The sequence below is a fragment of the Danio rerio genome, chromosome 7 (assembly GCF_052040795.2).
Source record: "Danio rerio strain M-AB ecotype USA chromosome 7, GRCz13ab, whole genome shotgun sequence".
Lineage (NCBI taxonomy): Eukaryota > Metazoa > Chordata > Actinopteri > Cypriniformes > Danionidae > Danio > Danio rerio.
The window spans coordinates 10,127,575-10,152,329 of record NC_141027.1 but is presented as its reverse complement, the minus strand read 5'-3'; the positions used below and the strand labels follow the sequence as shown (position 1 = coordinate 10,152,329).

General features: G+C 44.2%; 1 protein-coding gene across 5 annotated transcripts in view; it reads right to left on the bottom strand.

The window, feature by feature from the left end:
* Nucleotides 1-24,755, bottom strand: part of adamts17 (ADAM metallopeptidase with thrombospondin type 1 motif, 17) — a 328,430-nt gene that overhangs the window by 97,929 nt on the left and 205,746 nt on the right. For all 5 annotated transcript variants that reach the window (XR_015495085.1, XM_087260202.1, XM_087260203.1 and 2 more), the window contains 2 exons: nt 17,969-18,049; nt 3,366-3,523 (listed from right to left, as the gene is read on the bottom strand). Coding sequence is in view for 4 of the 5 variants with exons in the window: in XM_087260202.1 (XP_087116328.1) it covers nt 3,366-3,523; nt 17,969-18,049 (239 nt within the window). In the remaining variant the exon portion in view is untranslated. The remainder of the gene's footprint in view (nt 1-3,365; nt 3,524-17,968; nt 18,050-24,755) is intronic.

The following is a 24,755-nucleotide window of genomic DNA, read 5'->3' as shown; positions in this document are numbered from 1 at the left end:
CCTTGCTTGCAGTGTAAGAATTCAAAGTAAATTATGTGGTAAACTGTTTTACAACATTTAGGGCCCTATCATACACCCGGAGCAATGTGGCGCGAGGCACGGTGCAATACTTGTTTGTTAGTTTCAGCTTGGCGCAAGAGTCGTTTTGAGGCGTTGCGCTACGCTGTTTAAATAGCAAATGCATTTGGGCTCATATGTGCGCTCATAGGTGTTCTGGTCTAAAAAGGAAGGCGTTCTGAGGCGCACTGCTGGCGCGTTGCTATTTGGAAAAACTATAATAGATATTTGTTATTTGACCAAAATAAACCCGGTCTATTGTCTGGCGTAGAGTTGCGTCTCGCTTACACACTGCTTAATAGCCTACAAACAAGATGTAGAGCAATACGCAAATATCATTACATATGAAAGAAATTAAATATTAAGGATAGGCCTATATATAGGATATAATGAGAATAGATAAAGGATATAAATATAAAGGATTAAAATATTACAAAACATTATTTTCTAGCCTACATAAATATGAAAAACCACTGCTTTTATGTCTTCTTTATCTCGGGAGGCTTTTTCAGTTCATTCAGTTTGCTTTTGTATAATGTTATTATTATTAGCAGTATTATTTATTGTATCCATATTTATATTTGTTTTATTAAAAACATGCTTAGATTTGCCCACCTGTCAGGTTTTAGACCATATGGGGCACAGCATGTGTTTTAGGATATAACTCAGGTTTTTGAGCACACTTCGTTATCATTGTTCATTTATTCATTTGCTGGAAATTAGAACTGAATTTAGAAATAGTTTTGAAACAAATCTTTGCGCTTAACAAACTAAATTAATTATTTATAGGCTAATTGATGTCTGTGCGTGAAGGTTTCCCTATCCACGAGAGATCATTTATCTCTCATTCTTGCGCAGTAGATGCTCTGTTTAACTGTTTTCTGTTTAAAAAAAACTGTTAACTGTTTGCTTGTGAAATGATCAGTTTTTCCACTTACATTTACTTTACGTCATGTAAATAGCAAATGCGCTTATGGCGCGACGCAGCTGGCTCTTAAAGGGAATGGGAGATGAGACTCTGATTGGTTTATTCTCAAAACACACCTATAACTCATTAAGAAAATAAACTCAACCCTTTTAGACCATGCACCACGGCGAAAAGTGGATTTTCCCGTCCTTAAATTAGCAAATATGGATTCTGACATGCCCTGAAAGCGTTTGCGCCCTGCGCTTTCCGTTTTGCGCATGGACCGTCAAAATAGAGCCCTTAAAGTCAAAAAAGGCTGTATGAACTGTTTTGAGAGCATGGACCTTGGTTTGCAGAAATGTGTCAAATCAAAAAGCAGCCTCTATTGCTACATGACAAATGATGAAATCATTGCATTTGGTGTCTGTATCTGGAAAAGGTGAAGACTTCAGGCTGAGCACTGGCTCCATCCCAAATCCATCTGCATTACTGCTCTCAAAACACTCTGAGCAATCTGTTTTTTCCAGTCAGTTTATGTTTTTGCTTTGATTTAGCAAAGTGACATGTTTACCTGATATAAAATACCTTGTTGTATTTATCCTGAAATCCTTCGCTATGAAGACAAAATATGACATAATCATACTTTAAATCAGCTAGAAACATGTAGAAATTGACCGATACGGTCAGCATGAAAGCAAAATTACTTCCTAAACTGACAATCCATCCAAAAATGAACATTCTGTCATCATTTACTTGTTTCCAACCATTGTGCTGGGATTTTTATTCACATGGAACAAAATATAAATATAATTTGGGAAGAAGTACCAAGGTATAATAAGATAAACACATTGGCGCAAGACAGAGAAATTGTGTGTGTGCATGTATACCTATATACATTCACCGGCCACTTTATTAGGTACACCTTACTAGTACGGGGTTGGACCCCCTTTTGCTTTCAGAACTGCCTTAATCTTTCGTGGCATAGATTCAACAAGGTACTGGAAATATTGCTTAGAGATTTTTGTCCACATAGACATGATAGCATTACGCAGTTGCTGCAGATTTGTCAGCTGCAGATCCATGATGTGAATCTTCCGTTCCACCCCATACCAAAGGTGCTCTATTGGATTGAGTTCTGGAGACTGTGGAGGCCATTTGAGTACAGTGAACTCATTGTCATGTTCAAGAAACCAGTCTGAGATAAATCATGCTTTATGACATGGCGTGTTAGGATTAAGGCAGTTCTAAGGGCAAAAGGGGGTCCAACCCGGTACTAGTGAGGTGTACCTAATAAAGTGGCCAGTAGGTGTATAAGCAAGTGTACTCCAAAGCAGTGACAAAATTCGCATCCAAAAAATATAAAACCTTCTGTTTGTCACTAAATTCATTCATTTTCTACAGCCTTTCCGGGGCCAGGTCACAGGGGCAGCAGTCTTAGGAGAGAACCCCAGACTTCTGAGGCTTCTGAGGCGTTCCCAGGCCAGCCGAGAGACATAGTACCTCCAGCGTGTCCTGGGTCTTCTCCAAGGCCTCCTTCCGGTGGGACATGCCAGGAACACCTCTCTAGGTAGGCATCCAGGAGGCATCCAAAACAAATGCCCGAACCACCACAGCTGACATCTCTCGATGTGGAAGATCAGCAGCTCTACTCTGAGCTCCTCCCGGGTGACAGAGCTCCTCACCCTATCTATATGTGTGTGCCCTGCCACCCTGCGAAGAAAACTCATTTTGGCCGCTTATATCCGAGAACTTGTCCTTTCGGTCATGACCCAAAGCTCATGACCATAGGTGAGAATAGGAACGTAGATTGACCGGTAAATCGAGAGCTTTGCCTTTTGGCTCAGCTCCTTTACCACAACGGACCAGTACATCATTACTGCTGCACCAATCCGCCTGTCAATCTCACGTTCCATCCTTCCCTCATACTTGAACAAAACCCCAAGGTACTTGAACTCCTCCACATGGGGTAAGGAATTTCCTCCAACCTGGAGATGACAAACCACCTTTTTCCAGTGAAGCACCATGGCCTCGGACTTGGAGGTGCTGATTCTCATCCCAGCCACGTCACACTTGGCAGCAAACTGCCTCACACTTCTGTATAAATCGATCAACATGCCCTGCCCCCTTCTTATTTGCTTTTAATCTGTAGCACTTGATCTCGACCAATCAATGGCAGAGCTGTGATAAAGCTAAATGCTATTGACTTTTCTTAAAGGAGGAGGAGATACTGTAGGCCCCGCCCTCTCCTCATGTTTCAGTTAAGATTACCTCAAACATGGAATAAAAACACATTTAAAAGCACTTCACGGTACCTTTAAGAACAAACTTCATTAAGTAAGGTGTGAAAGACAGTAAATAGCAGGGAAAGTGAGAGGTGGGTATTAGGAGTTGATGTTTTTACCATGAGATGGAGTGGAGTTTTAGTGGGTCCCTTGGCGGACATCTTTTCCCACAATCCTCTCCTCACGTAGCGCACCGTGGTGCCAGCGAGCTCAAACTCCCCGGGCAGCTCAATCTTCCAGTCGTTGTTTATGGATCTCTTGCTGGAGTCCTTCAGAGCTGCAGAGACAAACAGAATCTCATTCATCTAAAGCACATTACACAGACATCATTACCTGAATAATCCTGTGTGTTTACTGGCAGGCCTGATTGAAAAGCTCATTTTAAAAAGCATTATTTTGCCAGATTAATTTGGTTATTCACATAATAATCAAAATGTCACACTGTTATTAATAAGTCATTCAATTATTCTCCAGTTGATCTCTGGTGTAGCTGGTGTATTACAGATACCTTCACAAACACGGCCACTTTATAAGGTACACCTTACTAGTACCGGGTTGGACCTTTTAATTTGTATGCCTTCATATTTGTTTAATTTGTATGACCCTTTTGCTTTCAGAACTGCCTTAATCCTTTGTGGCATAGATTCAACAAGCTACTGGAAATATTCCTCAGAGATTTTGCTCCATATTGACATGCTGCAGATTTGTCGGCTGCACATCCATGATGCGAATCTCCCAATCCACCACATCCCAAAGGTGCTCTATTGGATTGAGATTTGGTGACTGTGGAGGCCATTTGAGTACAGTGAACGTTCGAGGTTACAGAAGTAACCCTTCGTTCCCCGAGGAGGGGAACGGAAGTGCCATGAATGGGAGGATTCGGATCAGAAGCCGCTTATCTGGAGAGTATTGAACGGGCCAATGAATGAAATTAATTGGCAGCGTAAGCTTGCGCAGGTGTGCGACATCTGCAATTATCTCAGCATATAAGCACACCTGAAGCCAGCAGACGCCATCCTTTTAAGCTGAAGAGACTTTCAAACAGCTAAGGGACAGTCATTATGGCGACGGAATATGGCACTTCCGTTCCCCTCCTCGGGGAACGAAGGGTTACTTCTGTAACCTCGAACGTTCCCCTTCGGTTGGGGAACTTCAGTGCCATGAATGGGAGAATATGGAAAGCGCCATAATGACTGCACCTTACCAACACCCCCGATGAGGAGATAGTCAAGCAAGCGTGACGCACCCACATCATGGGGGGCGCGGTCCTCCAACGTGTCCCTGGCCCTAATTTATCCTACTTCAACAGAAGTTTTACGGATTTAGATATATTTTTTGGGAAGTCGTGAGCATCTAGATAATTCTAGGAAATACGACAGTACGTTGGGAAGCGTGCAATCCCGATAGGGAGGACGCTGCGGAGGCCATCCGTTACCCAAGGGGGGGATAGATGGCAGAATTTACCTATGGACTAGCCCTAAAAAGGGGGAGTACGCATAGCAAAGAGTGGTTAGCGGAGAGGGAAGACACGGGTCCGCCCAGGGGGGGGACTTAACCGTGGCGGAATAAGCATATGGGATCGCCTAGTGGGGATCACGCATAGCAGGCACCTATACCCAAAACGCGGGCTGACCAGCGGGCAGACCTACAACGTAGTGGGCCAGCAAGTGACTCCTCCGCTGAGTCAGTGCTGGGGGCCACGGAGGAATCTGCAGGGCTCACCTGACGGGGAACTTTACTGACAGATAAAAAAGGCGCACGTACCTCCGTGTTAGGGAGAATGGCGCAGCAAGCGTGTTTCAACACCCTACCGAGTTGTCTCCTCAACCACCAAAGGGTTACCTAATACCCTTGAGGAAACCGGCTCCACTCGCAGATTGTAAAACCTTGCAAATGTGTTGGGTGTCGCCCAGCCCGCAGCTCTACAGATGTCTGTTAGAGAGGCGCCGCGTGCACGCGCCCAAGAGGATGCAACGCTCCGAGTGGAGTGTGCACGTACTCCCGGGGGACACGGCTGACCTCGACTCGAATAAGCGAGTGAAATGGCATCCACAATCCAGTGGGATAATCTTTGTTTCGATACGGCACTTCCCTGCTGCCGACCGCCATAACAGACAAAGAGCTGCTCAGATGATCTAAAATTCTGAGTTCGGTCCACATAAATGCGCAGAGCGCGAACTGGACAAAGTAAAGAAAGGGCTGGGTCTGCCTCCTCCGGGGGCAGCGCTTGCAGGTTCACTACCTGATCTCTAAAGGGGGTGGTAGGAACCTTGGGCACATAACCGGGGCGGGGTCTCAGGATAACGTGAGAGTAATCCGGCCCGAATTCCAGGCACGAGTCACTGACCGAAAATGCCTCCAGGTCCCCGACCCTCTTGATGGAGGCCAACGCAACCAGCAGAGCTGTCTTCAGGGACAGAAATCTTAGAGATACTGATTCGAGTGGCTCAAAGGGATCGGATCGCAGACTCGTGAGAACGAGGGCGAGATCCCAAGAGGGCATGAGAGGGGGGCGAGATGGATTAATTCGCCTAGCACCCCTAAGGAACTGGATGACCAGGTTATGCTTTCCCACGGTGCCGCCAGCTACCGCGCTATGATAAGCGGAGATGGCGGCCACGTAAACCTTGAGAGTGGAGGGCGACAGCCTGCTGTCCAACTTCTCTTGAAGGAAAGAGAGCACAACACTAATCTGGCAATTTCGGGGGTCTTCTCTGCGAGAGACGCACCATTCAGTGAATAGACTCCACTTCAGGGCGTAGGCGCGCCTCGTGGAGGGGGCTCTAGCCTGAGTGATGGTATTAACCACCGCAGTCGGTAGGTTACCTAAGTCTTCCTCGCGTCTAGGGACCACACGTGGAGGTTCCAAAGATCGGGGCGAGGGTGCCAGATGGTGCCCTGTCCCTGAGAGAGTAGGTCCTCTCTCAAAGGGATCCGCCAGGGGAGGGCCGTCGCGAGGAGTGAGAGCTCTGATATCCAGGTCCGGTTGGGCCAAAGGGGCGCAACTAGCAGAACCTGTTCCTCGTCCTCCCTGACCTTGCACAGAAACTGCGCGAGCAGGCTCACTGGGGGAAACGCATACTTGCGCATGCCCCGAGGCCAGCTGTGGGCCAGTGCATCCGTGCCGAGAGAGCCCTCGGTCAGGGAAAAAAACAACTGGCAGTGAGCGTTCTCGGGGGAAGCAAACAGATCGATCTGGGCCTCCCCGAATCGCGCCCATATCAGCTGAACAGACTCGGGGTGGAGTCTCCATTCTCCAGGGCGTAACAGCTGTCGTGAGAGCGCATCGGCTGCACGATTGAGCGTGCCTGGGACGTGAATGGCGCGCAGCGATTTCAGCCGCGGGTGACTCCAGAGGAGCAGACGGCGGGCGAGCTGAGACATGCGGCGAGAGCGCATACCCCCCATGCGGTTGATATACGCCGCCGCCGCCGTACTGTCCGTCCTGACCAGCACGTGTTGCCGCTCCAGCACCGGTAAAAAGCGGTGGAGAGCGAGGAACACTGCCAACAGCTCTAGGCGATTGATATGCCAATGCAGCTGGGCACCCTTCCAGAGGCCCGCAGCCGCATGCCCGCGACACACGGCCCCCCAACCCGTGTTGGAAGCGTCTGTTGAAACAACAACATGGCTGGACGCCTGTCCTAGAGGCACACCGGCCTGTAGGAACGAGGGGTCGTTCCAAGGGCTGAGGGCGCGGCGACACAGCGCAGTAACCGAGACCCGGTGTGTGCCCGCGTGCCATGCGCGTCTGGGGACCCGATCGTGAAGCCAGTGCTGAAGTGGTCTCATATGGAGCAACCCGAGCGGCGTGACGGCGGCTGCGGATGCCATATGCCCCAGGAGCCTCTGAAAGAACTTCAGTGGGACCACTAGTTTGCTGTCGAGCTCCCTCAGACAGTTCAGCAACAGGCGAGCGCGTTCCTCGGAGAGGTGCGCTACCATGGTGATCGAGTCCAGCTCCATCCCGAGAAAAGAAATCCTCTGCACGGGGGCGAGTTTGCTCTTTTCTCGGTTGACCTGAAGCCCCAGTAGGCGGAGATGCCGAAGCACCTCGTCCCTGTGCATAATCAATTGCTCCCGCGAGTGGGCTAAAATCAGCCAGTCGTCGAGATAACTGAGTATGCGAATGCCCGCGAGCCGAAGGGGCGCTAGGGCACCCTCCGCGAGTTTGGTGAAGACCCGCGGAGACAGAGAGCCCGAAGGGGAGGACCTTGTACTGCCACGCTCGACCCTCGAACGCAAACCGCAGAAATTGGCGGTGGCGTGGAAGAATGGAGACATGGAAATACGCGTCCTTCAGGTCTATGGCTGCAAACCAATCCCGAGGACGAACGCATTGGAGAATGCGCCTCTGCGTGAGCATTCTGAACGGCAGCTTGTGCAGACAGCGGTTCAAAACGCGCAGATCTAGGATTGGCCGTGACCCACCGCTCTTTTTGGGTACGATGAAGTATGGGCTGTAAAACCCACTCTCCATCTCGGCTGGAGGAACCGGCTCGATTGCACCCTTCGCCAGGAGGGCAGCAATCTCCTCTCGCAAGACAGGGGCGGACAGGGGGTTGACCCTGGAGAAATACACGCCCGTAAACTTGGGGGGCCGTTTCGCGAACTGAATCGCGTAACCGAGTCTGATTGTGCGTATGAGCCACCGCGAGGGGCTGGCCCGCGCTAACCAGGCAGGCAGAGCCCTCGCTAATGGAGTCATCGCTACAATCGCTGACGTACCAGCGGTGGGGCAGCGCGGAGTGGGTGTGCTGATCCGGGAAGCACGAGGGTCCCGCGGAAAAGCTGGAGGAGAGCGATTCGCTCTGGCTCCGCACCCTGACTCCGGAGAGGGGGCTGGAGGGCTGAGGGAAGGGAGACCGTCCCCCCAGCGCTCGTGAGCCACTGGCGAAGCACGTAGAGTCTGCGAGCCGGAAGGCAGCGCGTCCCGGACTGGCAAAACTCGTGCAGTCACATCCGGGGAAGGGAAAAAGTGCTCTTTTACTGATGTTTTGGTGGCACTGAAAAGTACCGTTGTTATCGGGGCCCCGCCCTCCAGCGGGGAAAGAGCAAGTTTCCTCTTCTCCGGATGGCCTGTCTCAGGGACGCTTCGCGGTCCGTTTACCGGACTTAACGGCGCCCTGGGCAGGAGGGGCTGCCTGCTTTCGAGGTGAACGCCGCGCCCGCTTGGCCGGAGGCGCAGGCGGGGGCGGGGCAGCACTCGTTGGTGGGCGCCCTCGGCGAGGAACAGCGGAGGTGGATGGCTCGGCGGGCGGAGCGGGCTTACGGCCACGCCGATAGATGACATTGCCCATCGCATCCGACTGCTCTTTCACCGCCTTGAATTCCTGGGTGAATTCACCGACGGTGTCGCCGAACAGGCCAGCCTGGGATATGGGCGAGTCAAGAAAGCGAACTTTGTCAACGTCGCGCATATCGGCCAGGTTTAGCCAGAGGTGGCGTTCCTGAACCACAAGTGTGGACATCGTCCTCCCCAGCGCACACGCGGCGGACTTAGTAGTCCGAAGAGCATAGTCGGTCGCGGTGCGCAGCTCATGTAATAAGCTTGGGTTGGACCCGCCCTCGTGCAGCTCGGCCAGCGCCTGCGCTTGGTAGCGCTGGTAGGTGGCCATCGCGTGCAAAGCAGAAGCAGCCTGGCCCGCAGCCTTATAAGCTCTGGCTCCGAGGGAGGCAGACAACCTACAGGCTTTGGACGGGAGGCGGGGCAAACCCCGCCACGTAGAGGCGCCGCGCGGACAAAGATTGACCGCGATAGCGCGCTCCACTGACGGGATCGCCTCATACCCCCTGGCAGCTCCGCCGTCAAGGGCGGTGAGGGCGGAGGCACTCGCAGCACGGGCAGAGAAAGGTGCCCTCCAGGACTGCGTGAGCCTACTGTGCACTTCCGGGAAGAAGGGGACGAGAGGCTTCGAAGGCTTCGCCTTCTGGTCCTCTACGTAGCACCCATCTAGTCGGTCCGGCCGCGGAGCTGGGGGATAAACCATCTCCAACCCCACGGCCGAAGCAGCCCGGGAAAGCACGGCTAACATGTCCGCTTCAGGATCCGATTTGACAGCGCTCACCTGCCCGGAGGGGGCGAGCGGGTCCGGATCTTCGTCGGACAGTGAAAGCCCACCCTCCGATGCCGCGGAGGACATCTGATCTCCGGTGTCAGCGAGTGTGAGAGCTACCATCTGGTTAGACGGATCACTTTCACCACCCGAAGCTTGGATGGAGCGCCGTGAGGAGCGAGAGGTCCGCGAGCCCGTGGGCGGCGGATTAGCTCCCGCTGAAACCCTCAGATCTGCCCGAGCGCCCGCTGCTTTTTTAGAACAGGAGGCAACTGGGGTGGCTCGCTCTCTTGCGAAAGTTAGCCGCGATCTTAGCTGTGCAACGGTCATGGCATCGCAATGACGACATGAACCGCCCGCGAGCACCGCATTAACATGCTGGACCCCCAAACATGCAATGCAGTGATCGTGTCCATCATCCGGAGACAGGAAACCCCCGCATCCAGAAACGCACAGTCGGAGCGCCATCCTGAAAAGGACGTGCTGCACGACTGTGTTGCTCTTTTAGGAAAGTTGCAACTATACGCACCGCTCTGGAGGACCGGACCCAAAGAACCGCAGGCAAGGGAGTAACCCAGCTCGACCGTCTGCCACCGCGAAGACCCACTCTGGACCGGGAGACACACTCGTTCGCTCTGAAGTGCTGATCAGCAAGAGGAACCCTCATCGACTCACTCAGAAAGGATCTGAAGCGAAAAGGATGGCGTCTGCTGGCTTCAGGTGTGCTTATATGCTGAGATAATTGCAGATGTCGCACACCTGCGCAAGCTTACGCTGCCAATTAATTTCATTCATTGGCCCGTTCAATACTCTCCAGATAAGCGGCTTCTGATCCGAATCCTCCCATTCATGGCACTGAAGTTCCCCAACCGAAGGGGAACTCATTGCCATGTTCAAGAAACAAGTCTGAGATGATTTACATGGCGTGTTTGGATTAATTCAGTTCTGAAGGCAAAAGGGGGTCACACTTGGTAGAAGTATGGTGTACCTAATAAAGTGGCCAGCGAGTGTATAGGCTGGTGTGCTCCAAAACAGTAACAAAATTTTGCGTTTAGAAAATATAAAACCTTCCGTTTGTCACTTCCGCATAAATCGATCAACGTTTTTTTAACATCACCTCCGAATTGCCATATTTTAACCATAACCCACTGTAGATAAAATAGTAGTTTTTAATACTAAAAAATAACAACATACAAATTAAAAGGCATCAGCCTTTGAATTTTTTTTTTTTATTTTTTTTTTATAGAATTGGGGTCCGTTCTTCATACGTGGATTACTCAGTTAGCTGGATTTGGTTATTGACGATTTGACATGATCCAGGATCATTTCGTTCTTCAAAACTGATCTGAGAGTCATGGCAACAGTTCTGGTAGATCAAAACTGCTCGGAAGCAGGTTTAATTCATATAAACAGGATTAGATCGGCTCAGTTCAAGCAAAGAAAATACAGAAAGTGTGTACCGAATTCTGATATTTTTTTACAGTAGTGGTTACATACACTTGGGAAAATACTACATTTATACCTATAGAAAGTTATAGTTATTAATAAAATAAATAAAGTTATATATTAATAAAACTTATGCAATGTGCATTCCGGAAATGAAAGTACAGAGATTGCCACCTGGGGTCCGTTCTTCGTACATGGATTACTCAGTTAGCTGAATTTGGATATTGACGATTTGACTCAATCCAGGATCGTTTCGTTCTTCAAAGCTGATCCGAGAGTTGTTGTCATAGCAACAGTTTTGCTAGGTCAAACCTGATCGGGAGCAGGTTCAATTCATATAAACAGGATTAGATCGGCTTAGTTCAAGCAAAGATAATACTGAAAGTATGTTCCGAATTCTGATATTTTCTTACAGTAGTAGTTACATACACTTGGGAAAATGGTACATATTTTTTAACTATATATATAAATATAAAGTTATAGTCATTAATAAAATAAATAAAGTTATACATATTAATAAAACGTATGCAATCTGCACCCTCGAAATGAAAGTACAAAGACTGCCACCTGGTGGTGCAAAGAGAAAACTTATTGATTTGAACGTTTTAGATCGTTTTAGTACAAATTGTGTATAATAGAAATGCACAATATGTGACTTTTTTAAAGCAATAATACATTTATGCAGTCATAAACATGTTTTGACAGTTAATATGCCGGTGATTTGATGCTTCACAAAAGTTGCAGACGCCTTTATCAATATGAAAATGCTTTTGTAAACAACCAGTTATTCTTTACACCGATTAAAAAACGGCTACTATTATAAAGAAAATCTTTTCTAAATGTAGAACTAAATACATTGATTTGCATTGAAATACTTGATGAATACTCTTGACACATGAAAGTGTAAAGCCTGCAGCTCACAACAAATGTGGAAAGTTCTTATTGTGTGTCATATTTCACAAGCTGTTTACTGCTAATTTGATGTAATTTTGCTCACATGGATAATTGAATATTAATCAGATGATGTCATTACTCTGCTGTGCCATCAGCCAATCGCTGCATTGCTGATCATGATTTGTAGGATCGATAGATCTGTCTTTCACAACACACGCAGCGATCTCAGATCAGTTTATCTAGACATTTTAATCTGATTCACGAACTTGTTTGAAGAAGCAAATTAGCGAGAGAACAGTTTTCAAGATTAAAAGATCCAAAATCTGTCAAATCATCTTAGATCATTTAAGCGAGGTACGAAGAACAGACCCTTGGTGTGTTTACGTTAGATTAACAACACAGCAATAGCGTCATCTGCAGCAGATTGACTTTGTAGCACCAGGTTAAACTTTCTGACACCGTTATGGCAATCAAATGCATTAAAGATAAATACACACCACAGCTAAATAGTGAGAATGGTCTCAGATTGGCGATCGCTAAAATTAAACCAAAAATACACTTGTGCTGAAAACATTGTGTCCACCAGTCTTTTTGGTTAAGGTTAATATTAAATTAAGCAAATGAATAAATGACAATAAAATGATATGGTTGTTAGACTGTTGCACTTATTTGTGTTGTCAATATGGTCAAATTCATATAGGCCTATTGTTGTGTGCGCAACGTTTGTATATATACATACATACATACATATATATATACATATATATATATATATATATATATATATATATATATATATATATATATATATATATATATATATATATATATATATATATATATATATAATCACCTCCAAGGAATTCGAGGGTCACGAGTCATTGTTATTTTAGGGGTCGCGGGCTGAAAAATTTGGAATTCTTTTTTGGACCCTGCCAATCAAACACAGATTAGATTCACCAGGTATCGAAATGCTTCTGAAATGACGGATGCTTTGAATGGCTTAAGTCGTGTGACCTGGTATTTCTAAACACTTTAGTCACATAACTTGGGCATTTCAAATCACCTTGGTCACATGACCTGGGTGTTTCGGATCGTGCTTCAGTTCAGTGTTTCAAAACACTTGTGCTTCAGGATCTCGACACTGTGTTTTTGACCTCTGCTTTGTTTAGATATTGCTGCCAGTTAGCTCTCTGCATCTCTCACATGGTTGTCACTGAAGCTAAGCAGGGATGCGCCCGGTCAGTATCTGGATGGGAGACCACATGGGAAAGCTAGGTTGCAGCTGTGTTAGTGAGGCCAACCGGGGGTGCCCAACCTGTGGTCTGTGTGGGTCCTAACGCCCCAGTATAGTAAAGGAGACTTTATACTACTCAGTGAACACCGTGTTTTAGATGAGACATTAAACCGAGGTCCTGACTCTCTATGGTCTTAAAAAAAAATTCCAGGATGTCCTTCGAAAGAGTAGGGGTTTAACCCTAGCATCCTGGCCAAATCTGCCCACTGGCCTCTGTGTATCATGGCCTCCTAAACATCCCCATATCATAATTGGCTTCATCACTCTCCACCGTCTCCTCTCCACCAATCAGCTGGTGTGGGGCAACATGGCTGCACCGTGTCATCCAGGTGGATGCTGCACACCCCCCCATCATTGTGCAAAGCGATTTGAGTTTCTAGAAAAGCGCTATATAATGTAAGGAATTATTATTATTATTATTTTGTTGTTTTGCCGCCCTGACCATTCGCCTGGTTTTCTGACTAGGCTTTGAATTACCTACATGCTCCAGTTTGCCCCTGTTTTGACCATTGCCTGCCTGATCTCTTAATAAACTGCATTTGGATCCTCAACTCCTTTGTTCTCTTACTCTTTACGAGTACACTTTTGTCAGTAAATTTAGGTGTCTTTTTTAATATTTATCATCTGAAACTAGGGGCGACACAGTGGCTCAGTGGTTGCACTGTCGCTTCACAGCAAGAAGGTCGCTAGTTCAAGCCCCGGCTGTGTCAGGACTCCAGGCTGATCAGCTGGTTCTATCTGTTTTGTTTGTTTGTATTAGCCACATGTTCCTTTGTTTGTGCTTCTGATTGTTTCTCTCCACCCCCTCGTTCTCATTCATTTAGCCGATTTGATTCACCCGTTGTTGCTCATTTTCTCCTCATTAGCTCGCCTATTTATTCTCTTTGTTTGTGCTGTCCTGTGCCAGATTGTTGTTTGCTTCTGACCCTGCAACATCAAATATAGGTGAACTAATTGTTTATAGTTAACTTTTTTCTGTTTGACTCCAAGACTCTCTCACTACCTTCCCAGACTTTCTGCGTAGTCCCTGGCTTGCCCAAAGTCTTTGCTGTTGTGCTGCCAGATTTACGAGGTCCTGGATGCTGGCCTGGTTCTGACCATTACACCTGCCTCTGTTTCTATTGACAAGTCTATTTTTTGTTCCTGGATATTTTCAGTCATTCCCCCAATTCCATTCATTGAGCTGACCATCTTCTTGAAATAGAAATGACTTCTTTTTTTTAATATAAACACTTTATTATATTATTTTACTTATTGAAATAACAAATTAAAATATATTGTTGAAATGCAAACAATCATTCTTTGCTCTATAGACCTTTTTCATGGCTGCTGCATGGAGGGCGCCATAGCGACCAGCATCTTCCGGTAGATTGCTAAAAACTTCCGTTTACAGCGTGTACAACTGGTAATTTGCTCTCCGAAAATGGGTTTCAATAACGTTTTTAATGAATGTTTTTGTGACACACAACTTAGAAATGTGTCTGGTAAAGCCGTTATAATCTGTCACATGTGGTTCAAGCGCGTCAGAAATATGAGAAAAACGTTCTCCTAGTTCTAGCTAAGCGGCTCTTTAACACACGCACACACAGAGAGAGAGAGAGAGAGAGAGAGAGAGCAAACCAGAGTACTGGCATGAAACTTAACAGGTATGAAAGTCATGCAATTTATAATAAAAGTCTGTTATTGATACTCTGCTGGCTGATTTGCTGTACATTCTAATCGCGAGTCGTTTGTGTTTTATTAAGTGTGTTGTTTTTACGAAATGACACTATGAAATGATACTAGCCTATATTTTCACTTTGTCGCAGTTATTAAATCAGTGTGTCAGTGGCACAGTACAGGCTACGTGTGTGTGTCAAACATTTTGGTGAACTACATTTGTTTGGGCTGGTTATATATTTGAAATAAAGAGAAAATGTTGACTTTAGCGATGACAAGGGTTCATTGAAACTGCAGAAGATGCCGTCTGACAACAAGGGGAAAACGCCTCACAGCAGCTGTTTTCCATCCTATTAGATCGCATTTCTTTAAATGATCAGTCCAGGAGATGGTGCTGATGGACAACAGTATTAGTTCAAAGAGGATAAAAGCAGGTAAAATAGATTAAAACTATTGTTTCAAAGCTGTCCAAATGTGACTGTTTACACGCATCAGCTGCTGACCGGAAGTTCTTCGCATTCTCCTTGCGCATACACGCAAATCATAATGGGTAATTTTGCGTTCCAAGAAAAAGGTCTTTATATCAGTAAAGAAATCATACAAAAACAAACGATTCCCCTTGTATAGAAGCCCCCAACGTTTGCAGTATCATCAATGTAAACATGAGGTTTCCTGACTGGAAATGGTTGGAGTTATACGCAATCTCCCCTCTTTTAAACGCAGCTCGAACACATTTTTATCATTATGCATTTGAACGTATTGTGCTGAATGACCCATTGGGTATCATTCTTCCATCATTAGCTCACAGTCATCCTATTTTTATCCACGTTAGACTGTATGATCATATCTAAGCGCCGCTGCAATGAAAACACCAGCGGGTTTGTTTTGGAGAGCATCTGCACTGAGCTCAATGGGAGGAGCGCACTTTCATGTCACTTCAGGATCTTCGGCTGATAATAAAAAAATACATTTATATTGTTCTGTTCTTTCCCAAAAGACGGAAGACAAGACTCAAGCTGTTACATGTTTACATCTGAATGTATCCTGCTAGTTTAACATTAGGTTAAACATTGCAGTGAGGCACTGCATTGCTTTTTCATGCACCTATCAAGTTTGACTGTTTTGGCTTTTCAGTTTGTTCATTCATGAATTCATTTTCCTTCAGCTTAGTCCCTTATTTATTAGGGGTCACCACAGCGGAATGAACCGCCAACTATTCCAGCATGTGTTTTACGCAGCGGTTGCCCTTCCAGCTACAACCCAATACTGGGAAACACACTCTCACATTCACACACTATGTGCAATTTTGTTTACCCAATTTATGTCTTTGGACTGTAGGGGAAACCGGAGCACCCTGAGGAAACCCACGCCAACACAGGAAGAACATGGAAACACCACACAGAAATGCCAACTGGTCTAGCTAGGACTTGAACCAGTGAACTTATTGCTGTGAGGCGACAGTGCTAAACCACTGAGCCACCGTGCCAGCCTCTTTTCAGTTAATTGTAAGAAAAATATACAAAACAATTTGTGCTCCTCAACACTCCTGTTTCCACCAAAACTGTTCGTTGGAAGCTCTACAGGGGCAATATACAGAGCTGCTATAGCCAAACCTTTGGTCACTCTTGCCAATGCCAAACATTGGTTTCAATGGTTCCAGCAGCGAAAATCTTGGGTTGGGGACAATGCCAAACATGTATTGTTCTCTGATAAGTCCACCTTCACTGTCTTTTCCACATCCGGGAGAGTTACGGTGTGGAGAAGCCCCAAAGAAACATACCACCCAGACTGTTGAATGCCTAGAGTGAAGCATGGGTGTGGTTTAGTGATAGTTTGGACTGAAGTATCATGGCATTACCTAGGCCCAATACTTGTGCTAGTACCATTATGGAGGACCATGTGACCCAATGGGTCAAAAATTGTATCCTGAAGGTGGTGCCATGTATCAGGATAATATTGCAACAATTCTGACAGTGGTTTGATTAACATGAAAGTGAAGTTGAACCTCTCTCATGACATTTGCATATATGCAAATTATTGCACATTCCATTAAATGATGCCATTTTTTTTCTTATTTAAATATAACAATTAACACGAGAAAACGCTGTAAAAAATTCTGCTGCCTGAAATGCTTTAGTTAAATTAAATGAACTACTCTAGTCAACTCAACATCATTCGGCTCAGTCCCTTTATTCATCAGGGGTTGCCACAGCGGAATGAACCTCCAACTTATCCAGCATATATTTTACACAGTAGATGCCCTTCCAGCTGTAACCCAGTACTAGGAAACATCCATACACACTCATGCACACACACACACACTGCTGCCAATTTAATTTATCCAGTTCACCTATAGCGCTTGTGTTTGAACTTGTGGAGAAAACCGGAGCACCTGGAGGACACTCACGCTAAAACAGGGAGAACATGTAAACTCCACACAGAAATGCCAATTGACCCAGCCGGGACTCGAATCTTGCTGTGAGGCAACAGGCTAACCACTGAGGCACCGTGTTGCCCCTGGCTCAATTTATAAAGTTAGATTTTGTAAAACCTAAACAATTTTGTCGAAACTTGATTAACTTCTTAAAATAAGTAGCATAAATAAATATTTGTTGTCTTGACTTTTTTACAGTGAAAAGAGAAAAAAACAAAACAAAATATGTTAGGAAAAACTAAAATAAATTACAGGTAAAAAAGTTTGCATTTCTTAATGTAAACAGTCACCTGGGAAAGTAAGCTAAATACAAGTTGTTCATTTTTACCCTATTTACATACAGTGGCTTAATGCATGCAATAATAGCTGTAAATCTGGATAAAAATTAGGTTTTGGTAGAAAATGTAAAGCGAAAGGGGGGAAGCACGCAGGCTCAGTGGTTAACACTGGGCTAAAGCAGCAGAAGACCACACCGGGTGCTCCTCCTGTCAGCTAGGAACAGAAAACTGAGGCTACAATTTGCACAGCCTTTGTTGGTGTCGTCAATCTGGCAACCTGCTCTTGCATGTGTTTTGAATCAGACATGCAATAACTAATTCAACCACTGGGTGTCAAACTCACATACTGCACCTTTAAGTAGGTTAATTAGGCAAGTTAGAGTATTCAGGCAAGTCATTGTATAAGAGTGGTTTGTTCTGAAGACAATCTGGAAAAAATTGCTATAATATTGACCTTAAAATGTTTTTAGATAATACTGCTTTTATTCCAGCCAAACTGAAACAAATAAGACTTTCTCCAGAATAAAAATAAATATAGAAATACTGTGAAACATTCCTTGCTCTGTTAAACATAATTTGGGAAATGTTTTAAAAAGAAAAAAAAATTAAATCGCAGAAGGGCTAATAAAATTAACTTTAAAATAGGTAGAGTAATTACCCAGAAAACTGTGTGACGGTTTGTCCTCCACCACTTTGATTCTCCGAGCTCCCACTGGAATCACAGCCGCCTCGATGTAGCCTTCATGAGGAGAAAAACAACAGGAGAAACAGAAGAAAGAGGCCAGATTTCACAACAGCTGCAGGTGTGTGTGTGTGTGTGTGTGTGTGTGTGTGTGTGTGTGTGCGTGCGTGTGTGTGTGTGTGTGTGTGTGTGTGTGTGTATGCGCGTGTGTGTGCGTGAACATAGTGACAAACAGTGTATTATCCTGGCCAATCGGAGCAGACATAAATCATCTCAATCGTCAGTCACCGTAATCAAATGCTGAATATTTTTTGTCATGTCCATATTTTTAAATTTAGAAAGAACTATATACTTCTGATATACTGTATAGTATTGCATGCATATTTTAAAATAATGTATAACAGCACTTAAATGTAATATTTTGTATATGTTTTTACTAGATATAAAATTAAGCTAATTAAATACAGGAACCTGCCCCTATTTTTGATACATTAGATGTATATATTATATATTTATAATATGCATTTATATATATTTTTTGTGAGTCAGTATTTACTGAGTCAGTAAAGGACCACAGACACCTGCATCAATGCACATATACATAGCGAACTCCTGGAAATCATACCCGCCATCATCATCACAGAACAGCCAATCTGTAGAGTTTATAGCAAAATATTTGTCCTTTACTGCATAGAGTTCATTAAAATTGAATCTAAACACCATTCATTTTTATTCAAGTAGATTTTTTTTCAGTTGAATAAAAATCTATTTAAAAGACTATTTTACATATTTATCAAAATAGTTAGCAGTGTTTGCATGTCCTTTACTGCATAGAATTCGTTAAAATATAAGTAAAATAACTTTTATCAAAGGTTGATTTTAAAAAGGCACCTAAATAATTTTTTAGCAATAGTAATTTTGTAATTTTTTGTTGCCCCAGTTGAATAAAAGACATGTTTTTTTAGTATATTTTATTATTCAGATATCTTTTAATTGATATAAAAAAATATCGTCTCGAGAACTCAATCGTCACGTGGAGAAAGCTCATCACACCCCTAATATATATATATAGGCTATTTTATATATTTTTGCTATGAAGCTCTAAATTGTGTTCAGGTACATTCTGTTACCACTGATCATTCTAGAGATGTTTCGGCAGCTTCACCTGTTGTAAATTTAGTTGATTGGACATGATTAGAAAAGGCACACACCTGTCTCAGAAAGGCCCCAGGGTTGACAGTGCATGTCAAAGCACAAACCAATCATGAAGACAAAGGAATTGCCTGTAGACCTCCTAGATTGGATTGTCTTGAGGCACAAGGCTGGGGAAGGTTACAGAAACATTTCTGCTGCTCTGAAAGTTCCCATGAGCACAGCGGCCTCTATCATCCGTAAATGGAAGATGTTTAACCACCAGGACTCTTCCTTGAGCTGGCCTGCCATCTAAGCTATCGGGGGAGAAGGGCCTTAGTCAGAGAGGTGATCAATAACCCGATGGTCACTCTGTCTGAGCTCCAGCGTTCTTCTGTGGAGCGAGGAAAACCGTATAGAAGGACAACCATCTTTGCAGCAATCCACCAATCAGACCTGTATGGTAGAGTGGCCAGACGGAAGACACTCCTCACCTGGAACTAGCCAAAAGGTATCTGAAGGACTCTCAGACCATGAGAAATTAAATTCTCTGATCTGATGAGACTAAATTTGAAATCTTTGGAGTGAATGCCAGGCAATACGTTTGGAGAAAACCAGACACCACTCATCACCAGGCTAACACCATCCCTACAGTGAAGCATGGTGTTGGCAGCATCATGCTGTGGGGATGTTTATCAGCAGCAGAAACTGGAAGACTAGTCAGGATAGAGGGAAAGATGAATGCAGCAATGTACAGAGACATCCTGAATGGAAACCTGCTTCAGAGTGCTCTTGACATCAGACTGGGGCGACATTTTATCTTCCAGCAGGACATTAAGCCAAAGCACACCGCCAAAATATCAATGGAGTGGCTTCACAACACATTGATGAATGTCATTGAGTGGCCCAGCCAGAGCCAAGATCTAAATCCTATTGAACATCTCTGGAGAGCTCTGAAAATTGGTGTACACTGTCGCTTCCCATCCAACCTGATTGAGCCTGAGAGGTGCAAAGAGACTGCAAAGAGGAACAGGCAAAGAGGAATAGGCAAACATTTCCAAAGACAGGTGTGCCAAGCATGTGGCATCATATTCAAAAAGACTTGAGGCTGTTATTGCTGCCAAAGGTGCATCAGGAAAGTATTGAGTAAAGGCTGTGAATACTGATGTACATGTGATTTTTCAGCTTTTTCAGTTTTTATAAATTTGCAACAATTTCAAAAAATCTTTTTCCACATTGTCATTCTGGGGTGTTGTGTGTAGAACTTTGAGGAAATAAATTAATTGAATCCATTTTGCAATAAGGCTGTAACATGAAAACATGTGGAAAAAGTGAAGCGCTATCAATACTTTCCGGATGCACTGTAAATATACATATATCAGAGACTATTATAGTTGTAGTATTTATTCATTCATTCATTTATTTTCTTGTCGGCTTAGTCCCTTTATAAATCCGGGGTCGCCACAGCAGAATGAACCGCCAACTCATCCAGCAAGTTTTTTGAGCAGCGGATGCCCTTCCAGCCGCAACCCATCTCTGGGAAACATCCACACACACATTTACAAACACACTCATACACTACGGACAATTTAGCTTACCCAATTCACCTGCACCACATGTCTTTGGTTTATTTTTCACCTTCTTGCTGTGAGGCGAACGTGCTACCCACTGCGCCACTGCCTCGCCTTGTAGTATTTAATAGATCATATATTTATATTTTCATGTGTTATATTTTCATATTTTTAATGTGAATACAGTTTTTTAATAATTTATATTTAGTTTTTATAATGTTAAACAAAATGAAATGAAATGGGAACATTTAAACTTGGTTTAAATCTTGTAATATTATATTTTAACTTATTATATTTGATATTTTACATTATATTATACTTTACATTATCCATTATGCTTAGTTTTTTTAATTATACCTAAATATATATCATAAAGTGTGTCAGAGTTATTTTCGTTAAAGCGTTAGTCGACTGTGATTGAAAGCAGGGCATTTTTCTCTGAAGAACACACACACACACACACACACACACACACACACACACACACACACACACACACACACACACACACACACACACACACACACACACACGCACACACACACGCACACACACACACACACACACACACACACACACACAAACATACGCACAATTCCCCTTTCAAACACCACTGGGATACAAGTGTCTGGGCAGTAATGATAAAACAAATCTGCAGTTCTGTTTGCACACACACACAAAGGCCACATTCAGAAACGGACGCTAAACTTCATCCTCTCAGACTCATAAAACACTGAACAGAAGGAAAAATGTTTGAAGGGCTGATAATGGCTGCTGATTTGAATGTGTACACTAGTAATAGGCATCAGTTGAGCTCATTTCAAGAAGAGACCTTTGTCGGCGAGATTTTACAAACAGTACCGGTTTAATGAAACATGGTGCTTTATTTTAATGATATAAGCGGACAGTCTAAAGTGCACAGTGCAGCTACACTCAAGTCTGGTTTATACTCGACGTGTCCACTAGTTTACTTGAGTGCACATGGCGAATGTGAGATCATCGCGGAGGTTCGTTTTGGGGGTCCAGTTTGGGGCCCACAGAATTTCATCTCAGTTATACGCACACAATGTTATTCTGTAGGCTTCATCGAACATGGACCTTCAGCATGCACTGGGGAGGTTTGCTCCACCAGAAAAAGGTGGTTTGCCATCTCCAGGTTGGAGGAAAGTCCTTACCTATATCACTAAAGCACTTTTTAAATGACACCAAAAGACTTCTGCATCATTGACATTAGACCAGCTTTTAGTTTGTCAATGGTTCGATCTATTTCAGTAGCCTCGAAATAGAAAATGCTTACAAAGCCAGCCCACCCATGGGTGCACAAATGGGTGCAAATGGATGTGCTATATAATCAACGTGGTGCAGGACGTGAAAATGATACCTGTGCTTGGATGAAATGAGCAAAGACACTTGTATGATAGAGCCCAATTTGTTTTATAGCAGAATAGAGATATTGAGTCGTAAGATGTATTGACCTGTGCAAAATGCTTTGAAATGTATTTACTATTTTGATTCATTAAGAATTATGCAATATATCAAAATGTGCACACAAATATGTTGATGGTGGATGGATAAGTGGACAAATTCTGATTTTGCAATGACTTTTTATTATGACATTTATAGGCCTTTTATATACAATTAGACACTAATAATCTTTCACATATTTACCCTTTAATTTGACATTTATATCACTTTGTGAGTAATAAGCAGCAAGTTTGCACATTTTTGTGTCACGGTTGTGGATCTATCTGCTCTTCATTTGAAGTGTCTGCGTTGTGTGACAGTTCATTATTTATGGTATGTGTTTCTAAGTGTGTGTGCTTCTCTCTCTGTGCTTGTGTGGGACTCGCGTGCCTGTCAACGGGTGTTTGTTTTCGTGGCATCAGCTGAGCGGTCACATGATCCTTGTTACCGGAACTATTGCGTGTCACCGCTCGGCTGTTAATCAGCGCGCTACAGGTGTAGCGCATTTTTGTGCCTATAAATGTTCAGCGTTCCTGTCTCACTTTGTCAGTTCGTTGTATGCTCACGGTGTTTTGTCTTTTGTCAGGATCCTCTCGCTGATTCTCGCTGGTGGTGAGTGGCTTGGTTGCTTCCTCGTTTCACTTTCAGATGCTTCCGGTTCCTTTGATGATGACTGTTTGATTCACTCTGTTGACGAGTGTCATGAACTTTCTATCGGCGCTGCCGACCCAGATCGCTACTGTTATTCCTGCTAAAAGACTGTGTACTTCCAGCCACTCACCATTTTCTCTGTCTTTTTCTGTGATCTTCATTAAAACACTTTCACTTGCAATTGGGTTCCACGTCCTGATTACTGAGCGTCACATTTTGACCCACCTATTGGTGCAATTCCCTAAAGCACTTTTTAAATAGCACCAAAACAACTGCTGCATTAATTTTAGATCAGCTTTTAGCTGGTCAATAGCACAGTCTAATTCTGTTGCCACAAAATAGCAACAGGCTAACAATGCGCCTTAACACACTCCCTTTTCAGACTGGCGCGCCAATGGGTGCACAAATGGGCGCAAATGAATGTGCTAGACCTGTGGTGCATATCTAAAGCACTTTTTAAACGACACCAAAAAAACTCTGTGACGGTTTCTGATTGGGCTGCACAATTTAAACAAACGCACCAATGGTGAACACCTAAATCAATGACGTTGTGGGGGCAGATGAATTTGTTTTTTAATAAAAACGGAAGTGAGAAGCTGTTTGGGGTGTGTTGTGTTTGCTGGAGGAAGTTCTGAGCGGAAGTGAAGGTGAAGCGAGTGTACCGAAGGAAGCGACGTGCAGAATAGCGGGGTGTCCTGAAAAGGTGATCCAAGTGTTTGTTTGGGAGCAACGGACCGATCTGCACTGTGGGTTCTCTTGCTCCCAAACAAACACTTGGATCACCTTTGCAGGACACCTTCACCTTCACTTCCGCTCAGAACTTCCTCCAGCAAACACAACACACCCCAAACAGCTTTTCACTTCCGTTTTTATTGAAAAACAAATTCATCTGCCCCCACAACGTCATTGATTTAGGTGTTCACCATTGGTGCGTTTGTTTAAATTGTGCGGCCCAATCAGAGACCGTCACATTTCCCCCCCTAGAGAAAAAACAACTGCCAGTATTAGAGAAGTTGGAGAGCACTTAAAAAACCCAGGAATTCAGAATCTTCATCAGAAGATTCCTGGAACATTTCCTGGAGCCGTTTCGCTTGAAGCATCTCCAACTCAGTGGCAGTTGGGTAACATGGTTTTAAATTGTAAACATGAGCAGTTCTCACATCTAGACCGGTGGATTCTAGTGCAATTCTGTAAGTGAGGGGACCCAGCTGCTGTATGATACGGTATGGTCCCTTCCACTTAGGGACCAACTTGGCGCTGAAACGTTGTATGGCACTGGATCGTGGAAATTTTTTTTTAACCAGACACGGTCTGGTTCTTTGTATGTGCACATCGCATCATTGACTTTAGACCAGCTTTTAGTTTGTCAATGGTTCGATCTATTTCAGTAGCCTCGAAATAGAAAACGCTAACAAAGCCAGCCCACCCATGGGTGCACAAATGGGCGCAAATAGATGTGCTATATAATCAACGTGATGCTGGACGTAAAAATGATACCTGCGCTTGGATGAAATGAGCAAGGACACGTATAATAAAGCCCAATCTGTTTTTATAGCAGAATCGAGATTATTGTGACCTAATTGAGATGATTTGACCCGTGCTTCAATCTGAAATAGTTACTATAAAGTGTTGCACTGTGAAAATAAATCCATTAAATAGCAGTTTTACTGTATATATTTTGTGATCCATGTTTTTTCCCCCATTTATTTAAGCTTTTGAATTGTATTAGGGGTCCTTAATCTTTCTTCCAACAACTTTTAACCTTGAAAAGTTGGAAAAAGGGACTTTTATGAAAAGTTTAAAGTGATATATTGTTTAGGTTGGTGTTGTATATTACGCAATAAATACCTTATAATAAACTGCCAGTACATTTTCTGTAATTTTAGTCTTATTTCACTATATATTATTACTACATGACAAAAATGTCAACAAAGGTCACTTTGTTA